Below are 16,550 nucleotides of genomic sequence, written 5' to 3'. Positions count from 1 at the left end.
TATACAAAAAACAAAATTGATTTAATGTCAATATATATATGTTGAGATTTTTGTCTCGAATAAACTGCATTTTTGCATAACATACATTACATTTTATTTTCGGTATTATGGTATGATAAATTAAAAAAATTAAACCATATCAGCTAATTGTTAAGTTAAACATTACCACGAATTTAACTATGGTGCCTGGACAAGTTTTATGTTTTGACAGAAGATAAGTTATTATTTTTGGAAATCTAAATCAATTAGAGTTTCATATATTATGTTTGACTGCACGCTATTTCACTTAGAAGTAAAAAATTAATACAATTTTACAAAACAGAGTGTTGTGACACTCATCTCTGGCCTGTTAATACTGACCTCTGAGAGGCACTCGTATCAAGAATCGTTAAATACATTACAGAATTGGCATTTCTTTTGAATGCGTGAAACGAGCAATATTTAAGGATAACGTAGTTTCCGCGCCCTTCAGTGCACGAATTGTCAGAACCAACCACTGACTGACGCGTACAAATGCACCCTCTCCCCTCAGTTGTCGAGGAGGCTGCATTTTTTATTGGGCTTTCTCTCACAATCAGATGGTTTTTTTACCTCTGCCGAGCAGCAACTATAAGCGTTCGCGCCAGCCAGCCACAGTATGCATTTTATTCAAAGTCACGTCTGCGTTTTAATAAGTAACGTGTGATGGTAAATATGGCCAATTTCGCGATTGAAAGCCTTTTGATAATTGTTAGAGTCACTTAACCACATCATTAATCGTTATTACAAAGTTGATCCGCAGTATATAATTATTTTCTACTTTCCAATAGATAAATTTAGAATTCAAAGATAATAACGTTAATAAATATTAAAAAGCTGATTGATATTAGTCAATCAATAATTTGCTAATATTTGGAGAAACTGGACTATTTATATATGAGTTTAGACGTTGCTGAGAAATATTTAAGTCACGCGCTCTTGCAAGGCCAGCAAGACGCAGGTCTTAATTCTGAGGATTTCAGTGAGGGAACTAATATTTCTAAAGTCTCATGTAATTATTCCAATTACTTGCAGCCGCGCATGAGCAGCCTTCTAAAATTTAAATGTATTGAAAATACAGCATTTAATATAGTATTTGATATACAACTAATATAATAGGTGAAACTCTCGGCTGTGAAAGGAAATAAAGCTCTGTTAGATTAAAAATTCAATAATCAGCCTACAATGCGTCAGAGAATTCTGGATTTACCAAGCCAAATATTTAAAGAAAGATTTCCAACATGCATCAAATCGCTTTGTGTATTCTCAGTTATCTTTAAATAACAGGCATTCTATACGAAACAATATCGCACTCTGAATTCTCAGTAAAGGAAAATTGATGAAATTTTATAAATATTTTTGTCCAGTGTTATCTAAGGTTCTTAAATCATTTCTTGCTAGTCTCAATCACTGCGCAGGCGATACCGAAGAGTGTTACGAAATACGCATTGAAACATGAATTCTGCGACGAAACGAGTTCTGTCAACGTTTCCAGAGACTTTTCTATTAAGTCTTCATGGAAGGGAAGCAAATTAGAACTCTTTGACGTGTTCAGAAACGCTCCGGAAGACGTAAAAAAGAAGCAGCTAGAGAGTTTTAGATTTGCTAATGCCACCTTTCCGTTCTACATAAAAGTAAAGTAAGTATGACATTTTTTGAATAGAAATATTAATTGGATTAAATTTAATCGGATGCAGGAACCATGTCATGTCTTTGTCTCAACTGGAGAAGAGCAAAGGAGAATACTGGGGCGATGCAGCTCATTTCTTGCTCTCCAATAAGGCGCACGGATTTCCACTATGGAGCGAGTTCGAGAAGCAAATCCCAGGAATCAGACGATTCAGATTTAATGAAGTGGTACGCCAAGTTCCTCGACAAGCTCATCGACACACCTACGAGGACAAGAATTTAGGATTCAGAAAGTCGTCGTGGAAGAACATTTTGGAAAATATAGAGGCAACACCCGCCCTGAAAGAATCTTATTATGATAAAAACCACCAAAAGCTGCTGCAATTTTTTGATGATGTGTCGAGAAAATTCGTTGAGAAGATCAAAATCTGTAACACCGCCTTGTGGACATTTAGATCGTTGCAAATATTTCAAAGAATTTTACGAAGTACTGGAGAAAAACTGTGGTAAAAATAAGACGACAAGCAATGACATCGCGACTGAACCGAGCGTTTACTGGAACTGGCTCATGTGGGACTTTTTCGACAGAATGCACTCCGCGATGAAAGAAGAATCTTTTGTGGTTGACAATTGAAAAGAATGATAAAATGTGTATCATAAACTGTAAAAGATCTTTTAAAACATCAAATTCGTCTTCAGCTTCAATTAAAAAAATTAGTTGCGTAAGATCTATCAAATGTGTATTATCTTAAAAGAAAAAACCTGGGAAAATGTTTTTCTTAGTACACGTTACAAAATGAATAAGCCTTGCTAAAATTTTCCCTCGATAAAATCGATTCGCATGCTTACAATGAAACAAGACTATTTTATTTTATTCTTAGTCCTTATACAAGATCTGAATAATTTTAAACCTTTCTAGCCACGATTTTCAGCACAAAATAGGGTTTAATAAATGTTTATGGAACGGGAAACGATACGAGATCGATTTCAGATCAAGGAAGCAATTTGAGAGTCGATGTTAATAGCGCGAAGGACGTAAAGGTATTAGAGAAGGCAAACCAAAGTCCGTAAATCACGGCACAGGCCAGGCCGGACGCATTGGCGCTCGTAAATGGGCCAGTCGTAAAGCATCAATATCACTCTGTAGCCCGTGCTCTCGCACTTTCGTCAGGAAGGTCAGGGCAAAAATTGAACGGAAAAATTATACTCTCGTTAAACAAAATTTGGGAATTTTATTTTTTGATTTCGTTGGTATAATTATTTACTATATTTCTCGTTTTAAAACACACCAATCAACTTACAAATACATGCATCGATGTAATTATGTTCATGTGGAGTCGAAAGGCATGCCAAGAGTGGGTCTTTAAATTTTTTACGAAGATTCTCCATTGCTACATACTTGAAATCGATTAACTTCGGAAGAAATGCATACGCACTCTTGACAACATTTTAATTCGCATTCTTTAATTTAATTTCGTTATTTGTATTATTTTTATTTGGTTGGAGAAGTAAAATAGATGTGGAAAGTGTGGAGGTTGTTTAAAACTCGCTTTTCTTGAATCGAGGAGTTTAGCATCTGGAGATGCTTAAGATCGAGAACACTCGCTTCCAACAAGATCTTTTCAAGTTTTGGCGCGGACAAAATGTTGTCAATCCAGTCGCTAAACGTATTTAAAATAGTGAAAGTTTAATAATTAACTGGGTGAGTGCGAGATACTTATAATCAACTTAGTTTTTGCCGTTCAATTAGCGGCCGGCGAAAAAGTCTTCAATGATTTTTTTCCACTTGAATGAATGAGCCGGGGAAAAACAGCGCACTGTTTTTCACGTCCCGAGGCGGCAATAAAGAGATGACGCTCGGATCTGCGGTCCTTATTGAGTCCAGCACGTCTTCCAGCGCGCTCTTTTGCTCCTCGTAACCTTTTATTATTTGTGTTGCGCGCGTGCGTGTGTAAATGGAAGCGAAGGGCGAAAGAAAAAAGCTTTCACTCTCGCCACAATTTCGTCCACTACTTTTGACGCGCAATAAACTGAATGAGCCGGCACACTCTCCGCCAATCATCTTCTGCCAAAGTATTTTTCGGATAGAAAAAAGGGAAACACAGAAATTTCTGTCAAAAACTATTAAACGACAGCAAATTTGGTTAAATTTTTAGAGCTCGTAAAATTTTATGTCTCGTAAAATCCTAAAAAATTAGCTAATATGCATTAACGTGAAAAATTCACATGCTAATTAACGTGTTGCTAATATTTTAGAAGGTTTTGCGTGTTCAGGATTGTTTAATCGATGCGTCTGCCGGCCCAATCGAAATCCCAGCAGGAGAGGAAAACGTAATCTGTTGAATTTTATTCGGCGGGCCATTCGCAGCCGCTTTTATTGCGCGTTCTCTCTCGTCGCGCGAGCCGTTAAATTTTGTCATCGCCATCGACTTTGCATCTCGCGTTACCGAGAGAGGAAAGCAAAAGCGCTTATATAACGTTGTTGCAAAAGACCGACTGACACGACACACCAATGCCGACGAGAATTCCACCGATTAAACGTACGCTGAGCTGAATAAAGCATTTTTTTCTTTTCAAGGGAAAAAAATTTATGGAAAATCTGCATTGCGGCCTTTCACCGCGTTGGAAAAGGATTCTGATTGAATGAAAATTTTTCAAGGAAAATATGAATGACATTCTCGATTTTTATCCTCCTTTCTGATTGGAAAAAGGATAGAAAAATATCTGTATTTTTTTTAATTAATGGTAAGAAATATACTGAAGAGGTCTTGTGAATTCCAACAGGATAAATAAAGCTCGACTAAAAGATTTTATATATTATATTCACTGTAACTCTCAAATTACGCTACCGTTTTTCCTTTTCACTTTGAAATTCTCGTGTTACACAGAAAGAGAAACCTGAGTAACAGCCAATAGGACAAAAATCAGATGCCAGTCAATGCTTTTCAATATTTGCGGATTCAGTTGGAAAATAATTGCTTGGCGTAGTAGCCTGCTGAATAGAATTTCCTGTCGAGCGCGCACGGAAAAAGCATAACCAAGCGAATCCCGCCAATTTTTTCAGCCGCCACCGGCAGCGGCAGCAAAAAGACGACGACTCAATTTTCTTTTTCACCGTATTCTCTCTCTCTCTCTCTCTCTCTCTCTCTCTCTCTCTCTCTCTAGCGAGCAAATTGGCCAAATTGCTCTGCGACTGGCAGAAACCAATTAGCCCTGCCGGAATCCAGCGCTAATTCCGGGCCCCATGAATGCAAATGGCTTAGAGACAAGAATTAAGGTGGGAATTTCTCTGCGTCTGACTCACTCCATGCCAGTTTTAAGACTTTTGATGAACAATTGCGTCTTTAAAGCAGAGAATTCACCCAAAAATTAACTGAAACATTTTTACACCGGGGTCCGGGATGCGACCTGTGTTGGTTCCCGCCGGTCAGAAGTGAATATGGCGTCGATATAACGGAGGCCAGTCAGGAGACAGTCCAGCGGCCAATCAGAAGCGCCAAAAAAGAGGCGTATCGATCTAATAATTTAATTCCCGCGTATTTTGTTTCATTTCCATTAGCCTGATGTGCCATCTTACGGTCGATTCACCAATTACCGGCGTAATCAGCTGTTAGTAAAGAAATAACAAAAATATTCATTATTTTCATGATAAATTTTCCAAGCCACGCTTTGTCATTTTCACGCCGTACTTAACAAGACTGAATGTCACGTGAATCTGGCTCCCAGTGCCTTTTTAGCTCTTCTTATAATTTTTGTATCTTGAATGCACACAATATATTGGTCATTTTACCACCAAGAAAGGATGTTTTGGTCTAGTTTAAAAGAAAAATAATATTAACGGAAAAATTTGTCGGTGCCATAGTCAGTTTTAAGGTCCTAAAAAGGGCTGGAGAAGTGAAAATCCCTTGCAAAATTTAATTTATATTTCTTAATTTATTTTTTTATTCTTTTGGACAAGAAACAACTTATTGTAGGAACTGCCTGAATGAGCTGCTTCAACCCCCTCAAAGTGAATTCAAAAAACAGTCTAAAAATATGTAAAAAAAAACTCGCAACCCTGGTTATTTGCTCGGCCGTGCGGAGCTCTGTTAGTATTTATTTGTTTGTTTGTTTGTTTGTTTGCTCCACTTTGATCTATAAGAAAACAGAGAGACACGCGCACAGTGGCAAAAAATAAAGCGTCTTTCTCGTCGACAGATCGGAATTGGGAGCGACGAGTGTGTGTGCATTAAGGTGTCCCAGGGGAGCAAACTTGTGCCGACGACGACCCAAAACGCCTCTCGCCATACCCACGCAAAAAGCCGCCGCAGCTCTGCAAATTTATTATGATTTATTAATTGAATTTATTACACAGCCGCACGTCTGCCAAATTAGATTCGAGATGGGCTCAGCGGTGAAATGGAGGACCGAATGGCAAATTTCTCTCGGCGCCGCTCCATTATTCAAATGAGACACGAAAGCGCAATCAATATCATTCGCCTCTTAGTCGCAGCAAAATGTTTTCTTTTTTATTCATGCGTAAATTTAAGTTGCAAAATTATTTTAATAAGGTTTTTTCTATTTTCTGAATTAATTTCGCTTTCGTGTTCGAGAAATCTCAATTTAAAACAGAATAAAAATACAAGAACAGCGTTGGCTGAGAATGCTAGATGGTTGGAAAATTCTGATAATAAAAATCTGAGTCTTTTAAAGTAGTTTCAAAGCAGGGGTGTACATAAATAAAAATTTCAGAGTATATTTTATAAGTTTCACTTTAGATCATAAGATTTGAAAAACACCCTTTTTCGCGATTTTTGCAATTTTTAATCTTTTTAAACTAAAAAATTGTTAGAAAATCACTTATTTTAAAAAGAAAAGGTTTATTTTTAAATTTTCCGTGGTATTTGCTGAAGAATCTCGTTTAGATAAAGCGAAAAATCTACATTTCAAGAGCTGTTTAGCGATGAATAAAAAAACGTACCAATTTTTCTCCAGCGTGCTGGTTTTTAATTAATTTTGAAACAGACACAATTACCTCTCTATTTCATTATTTACGAATTAATCATGCGCCGTGGTCCTAATTAAATTTAAAAGCGGTTAAATTTTGCGGTTTTTGCGTCTCTCGCAATCGATTGTTGTTGCGCAAAACAAAAAGCGCGGAGTTGGTGCATAGCGCGCGCTTAATTAAATAGCGGCGCGAACAGCCTGCATGCGGTTGCATGCGGACAAACACACAATATTTATCACAGAGAGCAACAACAGCGTAATTACAGGGCGTTAATTTTGTAGGTCAAGTATCGACAAAATCCTGGAAGAGGCGAATTCGCGCGAGGCCGAGGGAATGGCCATTCTGGCGCTCGTGCTCGTCGTCTCGCCCATCATCATCGTCCTTGTCTGCAATGCAGTCGCCACCATTCAGGTAATCATATATTCCTCGTTTTTTTTCACCAAATCGATTTTGAGAGCCTCCAAAATAATTGATAGTAAACAAAAAAATTTGTTACATTTTATACTTTTTTTGCTTTGATGTGATTTTAGCGTTAGTATTTTGTTTGTAATTCTTATATTAAAATATAAAAAAATTGCTTTAACCATAATGAAGTAATATATATTTAATTAATTAATCTCTAGGATGAGAATCTTCATGAGCATCAAGAAAATATTTATGTTTGATCGTATAGACAATTTAAATAAAAAGAAGAATAATTTTGAGCTGAAAATAAAATTTATTGAAGCCAAATTCGGAACCGAGCCAATTTGAATTTTAGAGCTGAGTAAAAACTAATTTCGGTGCGTGGGATTTCCTCCGTAATAATTCGAGCATTTATAATTTGTTAACTAGATTATTTTTGTTTGTTCATTACGCGGCGCAAAAGCCACTTTCTGCTCTGGCTTTTGATTAAAAGCGGTGGCTCCTTCAGGCAATTTGTCTTTGAAGATTATAAATAGGACATCTAATGTGATATAGCGAGAGTTAATCTGAATTTTCCTTTTCAAGGAAACCATTATAAACATGTTTTTATTTAGGAATATAATTTTTTTAAATTACTTTTCCTCTTTATAAATTTTTATTTTTCAATAACAAATATTCTTACAATTTTTTACATATCTAATTAAATAAATTTTCTTGTATTTAATCAAAGTAATCATTGCATTTAAGAAATTCCTTATGCGTTTTCCATAATTATTTCGAACAGTAATGAAAAATAAAACAAATTTAAATTTGATATTTGAAATTCGTATATTTGTAATTTGCACGTCGGCGAGGCAGTGGCAGAGTGCGTGTGGCTAATAATACAATATCACTTTCATTGCGGCAGGTGTACGCGACCAATTTAATTATCAAGGCTCAGGAGCTGAAGGCCGAGCAGCGCCGCAGCGACACCCTGCTCTTCCAAATGCTGCCGCCCAGCGTCGCTCGACAGCTCAAACACGTCCAGGAGGTGCGTATCTACACTCTCAAAGCAAAGCTGCACCAATTTTCTTATACTTTGGCCGTGCGACGTGCGAAGCACAAGTAGAACTTTAATTCCCGCCCAAACAATATGAATGCGAGAAGTGCGCATGCGTCAGCGCTGGTTTTAGCACTTGCAACGAGAGACCACCTGTAAGAACGACTTATTTGTCAGATCCAGCCAACTCCTGACGCATGCGCACTCCTCGAATTCATATTTTTTGGCGGGAAAAAAGTTCACGCATTGCGCTCGACTTTTTGGTCGGAAAAAATATCCACTTTAGTTAATTCGACCCCCAAGAATCGATTGGTGTGCCCAGAAACTTCGGCAAAGACGGTCTTTAAACAATCATTTTCCTTTATTATTCTCTTTAATTGCAAACCATTCGGAGTGGTCAATGTGGCGTTTCTTGAGCAGTTTGTCAACCACAAAAATGATTGTCCCGCAGATTTGCCGCATTAATTGTTCGCCGACCTGAGTGTGTGCCCTGCTAAATTGTGTTTTCTTGTACAGGTGCCGGCCGAATTCTACTCGAACGTGACCGTCTACTTCAGCGACATCGTCGGCTTCACGGAGATTGCGGCCGAGAGCACGCCACTCGAGGTGCTAATTGCGTTCGCGCCCCTGATCCCTCGACGCGCCTTTCTCATAATGCACTTTCGCTGCTCTGTTGTGTCGTGTCCGCAGGTGGTGCGCTTCCTCAACTCCATCTACAAGCTGTTCGACGCCAGAATTGAGCACTACGACGTCTACAAGGTCGAGACCATCGGAGATTCCTACATGGTCGCCTCCGGACTGCCCGATGAAAACGGTATGCAAAAAATTCAAACTGAAAAGTGAACAAATTAAATAAAACATTTTATTTATAATAAGGGTCTGGGTGAAATTGGATGTCATTTTTTTGTGGAAAAGATAGCGTCGTTAAAAGAGCTGGAAGTCATTTCTTAAAAGCCATTTTATTTAATTATAATCTGTCAATTTTTCCATTAATCTGAAAATTATTTTGAACATTTTTTTTGTCAGTTTTGTCAGATATCATATATAAACATTTTAAATAATCATAATTATATTTACTAGGTTAAAAATATTAAATATTAAAAAAATGCTATTTAAAAAATATTTTCGTTGTTCAGAAATTTTGGACTTTTTGTGTTTTTTGTACAACTAAATCTCAGGCTCTAATTATCAGAATTGCAAATACAACCCACCATTGGACTCGTCTCAGTCTCCACTAACCAGTTAAAGTAATTAATGGGTGCTTTCCTTCATCCCCTTTCAACCCCATTGCTACAATTTTGATAAAGATTATTAATTTACCAAGCTTTCTCTAGGCTTATATTTTATTTAAAAATATTTTAAACTGCCCAAAACTCATCCCTTAAAGTACCACCGCATCCGTTCTTACAAACTGAAACTGAAAAACATATTTTAATTAAATAATTTACTATTAAAATTCAGTTATAAAATATTTTACTTTTATCGAGGGGGTTTTTGAAGCATATCAACTTAGGGGTGGAGGAAAAGCACCCCTAAACCCTTCAGCAGGTCAAGGGAGGTTAAGACGAGTCCAACGTTTGGTAATTTTTGGAATTCTGATGGTTAGAACCCGAGATTTGGAGTTGCAAAAATAACGAAATTTTAATAATTCCTATTTTTTGTGTTTTCGGGCTATCTTTGCACCTCCAAATCTCGGGTTTTCACCATCAGAACTGCAAAAACTACCCCTCGTTAGACTCGTCTTAACCTCCACTAACCCGCTTAAGTGTTTACGGAGTGCTTACCCCTATCCCCTTTCAACCCCAAGGCTTCAATTTTGAAAAAAGTGACCACCATTCCTCTGCCACCGCTCTCTCTCTCTCTCTCTCTCTCTCTCTCTCTCTCTCTCTCTCTCTCTCTCTCTCTCTCTCTGTTGCTGTAAGGCAACTTATGGGTGGAGGGCAACAACTCCTAAACCATTTTTCTGCTCAGATGAGGAGGTTGATACGAGTCCAACGGATGGTAGTTTATGCAATTCTGATGGTTAGAACCCGAAATTTGGTGTTGCAAAAATAACGAAATTTGAAAAATTCTTATTTTCGAGATTTGAAGAGCAAATTAGATTTCTAGTAGGGAGACAGTCCTTACGATATATTGAAATGAATGTCGACTTTGGCAACAAAGAATTTTTCATTAATTTAAAAGAGGAGAACACAAATTGGATCTGGCAGTTTTTAATAGAGCGCACTCTCAGATGTGATTAGTAGACAGATTCTCGAGCCGCGTCACTCTCCGCCATTCGCAAGTAAATTTAACTCTCATTCTGATGAGCTTGGAAACTGGAGAGCTTGGAGGAAGGTGGCAATCTGATTATAAGCGCGCTGTAAAATGCATTGTCGGAAATAATGGGCGCTGGCGCAAGCTCTGCACTGCGCACCGACTCAATAATTCCAAGCTCGAGTTATTTTATTTTTTACTACAGTGCGCATCTCACTCAATTTGCACCAGCGAGCGTTCATTTTGATGCAAAAGCAGTTCATTATCACATGATTTGCTATAATGACGATATTATTCTACCCAGAGCTGCAAGATAAAAAATTGATTAATGTAGTAATTAGGCCGTTAAAATAATTCTAAAATATTTTTTGACTTTACTTTATTTTATTTATACTTATTTTAAAATTATTTTGGTTTATTATAAAATATTTTAAACCAAAATGCGGTGTTTCGAAATAAATATATTCTCTGACGATACATGCAATTTAGAAATATAGAAATTATTCATCAATTATAATTAATGTTTACGTTCTGTAGGAATATTATTTATTTATTTTCTGTTGTTCAAGAAAAAACTATAATCGTGCACCTTTTATCAATGTTTGCTTCAAAAAAATTCAAATTAAATCACATAAATTATGTATGTCATTATCATTTTGGGGAATTTTTCGAGGAAAATTTCGAAAATGCTCCAAATATCAATTAATTTTCTGTCGCAATTTTCAAGCGCATTCAATATTGCAGGTCGGAAGCACGTGTCCGAGATCGCGACGATGGCGCTGGACCTGCTGGCCGGGTCGTCGGTGTTCGCGATTCCGCGGCGGCCGGGCGAGCGTCTGCAGATCCGCAGCGGCATCCACACCGGCCCGGTGGTGGCCGGCATCGTCGGCTCCAAGATGCCGCGCTACTGCCTCTTCGGCGACACCGTCAACACCGCCAGCAGGATGGAAACCACCGGCGAACGTGAGAATACAAACCACTTTTCAATTTCAGCAATTCACCTCATTTTTGTATTTTAATTTTGCATTGAAAAGGGAAATCAGACTTGAATTAGCTTTTCATTCTCAATGTATCAGGGATTTTTAAATGGCTCCAAGGTAAAATCGTAATGAAATATATTTGAAAATTTTCACACTTAATCAGCATATAATGTTTTATTTTAATATGATCAATTTTAAATATTTAGGGGAAAGTCATAAGTAGATTATCATTGTTTAAAATTTAAGGACAAATTCTAAATGGGTATAGTGTTTGTTTAAAACTATAAAATTTATGTAATCAGCAAAATATAAAATTTGAATTTGTGTCTATTTTTAACAACTTGAGAGGGTTAAAAAATGAAAAATTACAGAAAAAAATATAATTCAAATATTAAAATTTAACTGAAAAATTATATCTAGAAATTATTATGCATTTTTAATACAGTTTATTTTGTTAATGTGTTGAAAACAATTATACACTAAAACATTGTTTGTTTTGTTTTTTGATTCACCATAAAATTGGCATATTTTGTCCTAGCACAAATTTAACATTTTAAAAAGAAGAACCTGAAAATGTAATAAAATTGAATAGGAAATCTTACTTAAGTCCTCAAAACGTTCGAGGCCAAGCTCATTGAAAATTATTCTTTTCTAATTAAAATCTAAAAACAATAAAAAAGGCTCGTCCTAAAATAGTTTTAAATTTACAATAAATAATATTTTGGTGGGAAATTTTCCGAGCCTGTCTGTTGATGTAGTTTTAGACACAAATTGCGTCGTTTGCATTGCCTTCCTTTATTTGATTTTCCTTTTATGTGAATATCGGAATTGTGGATTGCTGATTGCATGGTACGTGCGGAGAGGGCGAAATTAGAAGAGTTTGTTTTGTGATTACAGCGCTGCGCATCCACATCAGCTCGGAAATGAACGAAGCCCTGAACCAAGTGGGCGGCTTCGAGACCGAGCTGCGGGGTCTCGTCGAGGTCAAGGTCAGTTTTCGGCACTCAATGCATCATCTCAAATCCAGCGGATTATTATTCGCGTCTGCTGTTTTGTTTTTTGCTTCCGCCTGATGCTGATGAAGAATGACGCCCACACCGCGCCTGCATGCCAAAAAATATACTGCTTTGTTGCCATTTTTCATGGGTGTTCTTTTTTCCCTTTACTCCCACTGAGACAAAGGGTTCTTTTCATTTCGTGCTGCTGAAAGAGGGAGAAATTAATGACTGTAATTCAGTTCCATTGTTTCATTTGCAATTTTTTTAATATTTCCCCTTAATCAGGGGAAAGGAATATAAAGTTAAATTATTTTATGTTTTCTATATTAATTGGAAGGAATATGCAAAATGGAAGTTTCTCTGTTAATCTTGTTGAAATTTCAAATAAAACAAAAAATCTTTAGCCAAAAACAATACAAAAAAGTTTATGTTAAAAATAAAAATTAAATGTGAAACCCAGATACTTTGTTACCGTAAATCTATTGCCAATAATATTTAAAATAGTCAAAAATTTTATTTAAAAAAATTTAAATATTTTTATTTGTTTTTGTTACTTGGAATTAATTTTTTTTTATAAATTGTACGCTTCATCATTTGTATTAGGATATAGTGTTCACTAAATAATGACATAGTCAGGAATGTGATTTAAGTAATAATGAAGAAGAAAATTAGTAGTTTTTACTATTCTAAAGCTGAAGTGCGACAAAAGCCGAAATTCAAGATTTTAATTACAAATCAATCGTTTATAACAATTTCTCTTTTGATTTAATTTGAAAGATATTTTCACCTCTATTCAAATAGATTAATTTTGATTTTAATTTCAGGGGAAAGGCGTGCTGGAGACGTACTGGTTGGTGGGCAAGCAGGGCGGCATCACTCGCGCCTCCGAGCTGGACACGCCGGGCTTCTTCGAGGACCTGCAGCCCATCTTCATCCGGCGCTTCAGGGCCTCTTTCAGCCACTGACAGGAAAACGGCCAGTGCTGCGAGAAGGCGACGCGAGAGTGCAGCACGGCCTCGCAGTGAACAAACGACAATAATCGAGTGGCGGACCAGAGGGAGCGAAAGATCGGTGTGTTAAGTGTACGCGTGTACCACGTCAATTTTCAACTATTCCTACTAATGCCGACGCAGCTAAGAGTAATTTTGATAAAAAAAAATATCTAAAATAATTAACACGAAGAAAGGCAACAAATGTTCAATTCTTGAATCAATTTTCTGTTAAATTAAGATTGTTTTATTATTTTTTCTAAAGACTAAAAATTGATTATTTTGGTGATATATGAACCCATTTAAATTATAAAGCTATCTTCTGCAAAAAATGTATTGAGTGCGGCGAGTAGCTAATTGCTATTGCTAATTGTAGCTCTAGGACCTTTAATTAAAAAATAATTTTGACAAAATCTTTGATCGCAGATATTCACCCTGGAGAAAACGTTGAAAATAAATCAGAGATTATCAAATTAGTTTCTTTTCCACAATGGGACCAAGAATGGAGTATTGTATTAATTTCTAATTATTGATTTAGAGTCGTTATATAAATTGTTCCATGTTTGATTGCATATTTTTTGGTAATTGCTGGTGTGCAGCAGGTGGCGAAACTACTGACATAATTATCTTTGTTTTAAGGTAAGAAAATGATCAATTGTAAATTAAAAAAAAACTTCTGTAATATCTTTTTATCTATTGCTGATATTTTAAACGAAATGAACTTCAATAAATTATCATTTTAAATTTTAAAACTATAAAAATGATAAAAATAATTTTTAATGGTTAAAATCAATAAAAGATGCCAATTTTGTAACATTTTAATTGGAATTAATGTGATTTTGTGATTAAAAATCTATTTAGTGTCAAAAGCTGGCCTTTAGTCATTTATTTCGGCGCTGGCGCCGCCAAAACAGCAAACTTGGAGTCACATGTTCCCGTTCCTGATCAGATTTTCAAGCTTTTCAACTAAATATATTTTGATAATCGTTGAAAAATGTTGAATTTGTACAGAGGCTTTTAGGCTTTCACATATTTTTCTTTTGAAAAATGAACTATGAGTCAAATATAACCCAAACAAAATCGCTGGTCGTTTTTAATTATACTAATTAATGTCGAATGTAAAATATTATTGTTAAATGTAAGATAACTTATTAATAAAAATCCGTGTCATTAAAATAAACCTATCAAATTCATCTTCGCGTTGGTTTGTTTCTTAAAATTAAAAACATCTCTATTGTTACGAAGCAGCCTCGTTAATCATGTTGTCGTCCTGTAAATAGTTTCAATATTTGTATACTCAAATATAGGTTTTTGAGAAGCTCGTTGGTTTTTCATTCCAAAACTTTTCGACTGGAATAAAAGGAGTTGCGTTTGATTTCACAATTAATCAGCGAAAGAATCTTTGTTGACTGAATCCAAGCCCACGTCAAGTTTGAAATGTGATTGTTTGTAAATGAGAAATCCCTGTGGATGGAAAACGAAACGCTCTCGTTTCTGGAATAAAATATTAAGCGTCTCACTGTAGATTGCAGACGAAATTATTTGGCTAACAAGTGATTTTTCCTCCTATTTTGTTACGATCCCGAAAATTTGATTTGCATGTTTGCCACATTTCTTCTTATCTATATCTCCAAGGAATACAGCTTTCTCAACTAGTCATGCATTGAAACCATCTATTTGTTTCTCAAAGGCGTAAAACCACTCATAAATTGATTTAAAAAGCTGTGGAGGGAATCAAATTGAAGTTGCTTTTGGGCGAGAACATCCAAATTCAAAGTGAGTAACCAAGTTTATCAAAATTGTTGCGAGTTCATTGGTAATTCCTACACCTCAAAATCATCGATAGCGGCAGTTTTTATTGCAAACAATTTTAGCTATGAAAGCACTTAAACAGAAGATGCCGAATTTTAAATGAAACGCACACGTTAATTTGGTTGACAGTTGTTATACTATAGATATTAAAAAATACACTTTTTATTCATGCATAAAATTGATACTGTGCGTCGCAAACATCAGGGAATAATTGTTCTTTTCAGGTTTCGCAAACGCAAAAACCAGCAAAAACCCCATAGCATCGCAAATTTATTCATATTTTGTGCATTTTTCCGGAAGATAAAGTGGTTCTTAAACTAAACTAAAAAAGGAAAACATTTTATAGATGTGGATTTTTGTAATCATTATTTTCAGTTAATTTAAAAATATTTTTCTCTTTAAGTTTTGAAGCCCAGAGGAAGCAAGCCTAAATTTTTATTATCAAAATTGAAGCAGTGGGGTGGAAAGTTAATGGGGGTAAGCACCCCGTAAACCCTTTGGCTGCTTAGTGGAGGTTGGGTGGGTAGTTCTGAAGGTTAGAACCTGAAATTTTGAGGAGCAAAGAATACAAAAACTCGCAAAAATTAGCACAATTTTACGTTTCGTTAATTTCTCAACTCCAAATTTCGGGTTCTAAGCATCAGAATGGCAAAAACTACCCATTGCTGGACTCTTTTCGACCTCCCCTGACCAGCTGAAGGGTTTAGGAGGTTTGGTTAATTTTAAATATTTGAAGCCCAGAGCGAGGAAGCATGGATTTTTTTTTATCAAAATTGTAGCAATGGGGTTGAAAGGGGATGAGGGTAAGCACCCCCTATACACTTTTGCTAATTAGTGGAGGTCGAGACGAGTCTAACGGTAGGTAGTTTTTGCAATTTTGAATATCAGAAGCCGAGATTCGGAGGTGCAAAGAAGCCGAAAATCGAAAATTTTCATTTTTAATATTTGAATTAGATTTTCAACTAAAATTAGCACCATTCTGTTGAATTTTACGAGAATGTATATTTCTATTGTTTTTGAATGCTATAATTTTATGGTTTTATTGTATATCGGTAAAATGCAGAAATAAAAAAAAAACAAGAGGTTTCTGTTCTGCACTTTGGTTCTTTTATATGTTTAAATTTTGTCCAATGATATCGCATCTCAAGGGTAATTTAATCGAAGAGAGTGGAATGAATATTGTGAACCAAAATAATTTCGAGTTAAAAATATATAAAAAAAAAATCAAATTTACAAAAACATATGAACGAAATTCCTAGAACTTTTAGACGATGATTAGACGATCATTGGAAGCTTACAATCAACAAAAGGTATGGAATTCAGAAGCCCTGCAGCAGCAGGGTCTTTTGTTAATAAAATAGAGTGGAGAAAATACGACTCAATTTTTATTAGATTCCTTTCCCTAAAGGGATAGAAATGACACAATGCAATGGCTCC

At 35.9% G+C, this 16,550-nt stretch overlaps 1 protein-coding gene across 1 annotated transcript in view; it reads left to right on the top strand.

Moving 5' to 3' along the window:
• The window catches only part of LOC135943621 (guanylate cyclase 2G), a 47,419-nt gene extending 32,699 nt beyond the window's left edge, over nucleotides 1-14,720 (top strand). The window contains exons 8-14 of the mRNA XM_065490262.1: nucleotides 6,916-7,045; nucleotides 7,947-8,069; nucleotides 8,595-8,684; nucleotides 8,769-8,892; nucleotides 11,079-11,297; nucleotides 12,212-12,303; nucleotides 13,137-14,720. Coding sequence (XP_065346334.1) covers nucleotides 6,916-7,045; nucleotides 7,947-8,069; nucleotides 8,595-8,684; nucleotides 8,769-8,892; nucleotides 11,079-11,297; nucleotides 12,212-12,303; nucleotides 13,137-13,277 — 919 coding nt within the window. The 3' untranslated portion in view covers nucleotides 13,278-14,720. The remainder of the gene's footprint in view (nucleotides 1-6,915; nucleotides 7,046-7,946; nucleotides 8,070-8,594; nucleotides 8,685-8,768; nucleotides 8,893-11,078; nucleotides 11,298-12,211; nucleotides 12,304-13,136) is intronic.
• Nucleotides 14,721-16,550: the final 1,830 nt, after the last annotated feature.

Source organism: Cloeon dipterum, chromosome 4, assembly GCF_949628265.1.
Source record: "Cloeon dipterum chromosome 4, ieCloDipt1.1, whole genome shotgun sequence".
Classification (NCBI taxonomy): domain Eukaryota; kingdom Metazoa; phylum Arthropoda; class Insecta; order Ephemeroptera; family Baetidae; genus Cloeon; species Cloeon dipterum.
This window is presented reverse-complemented; position numbering and strand designations above follow the sequence as displayed.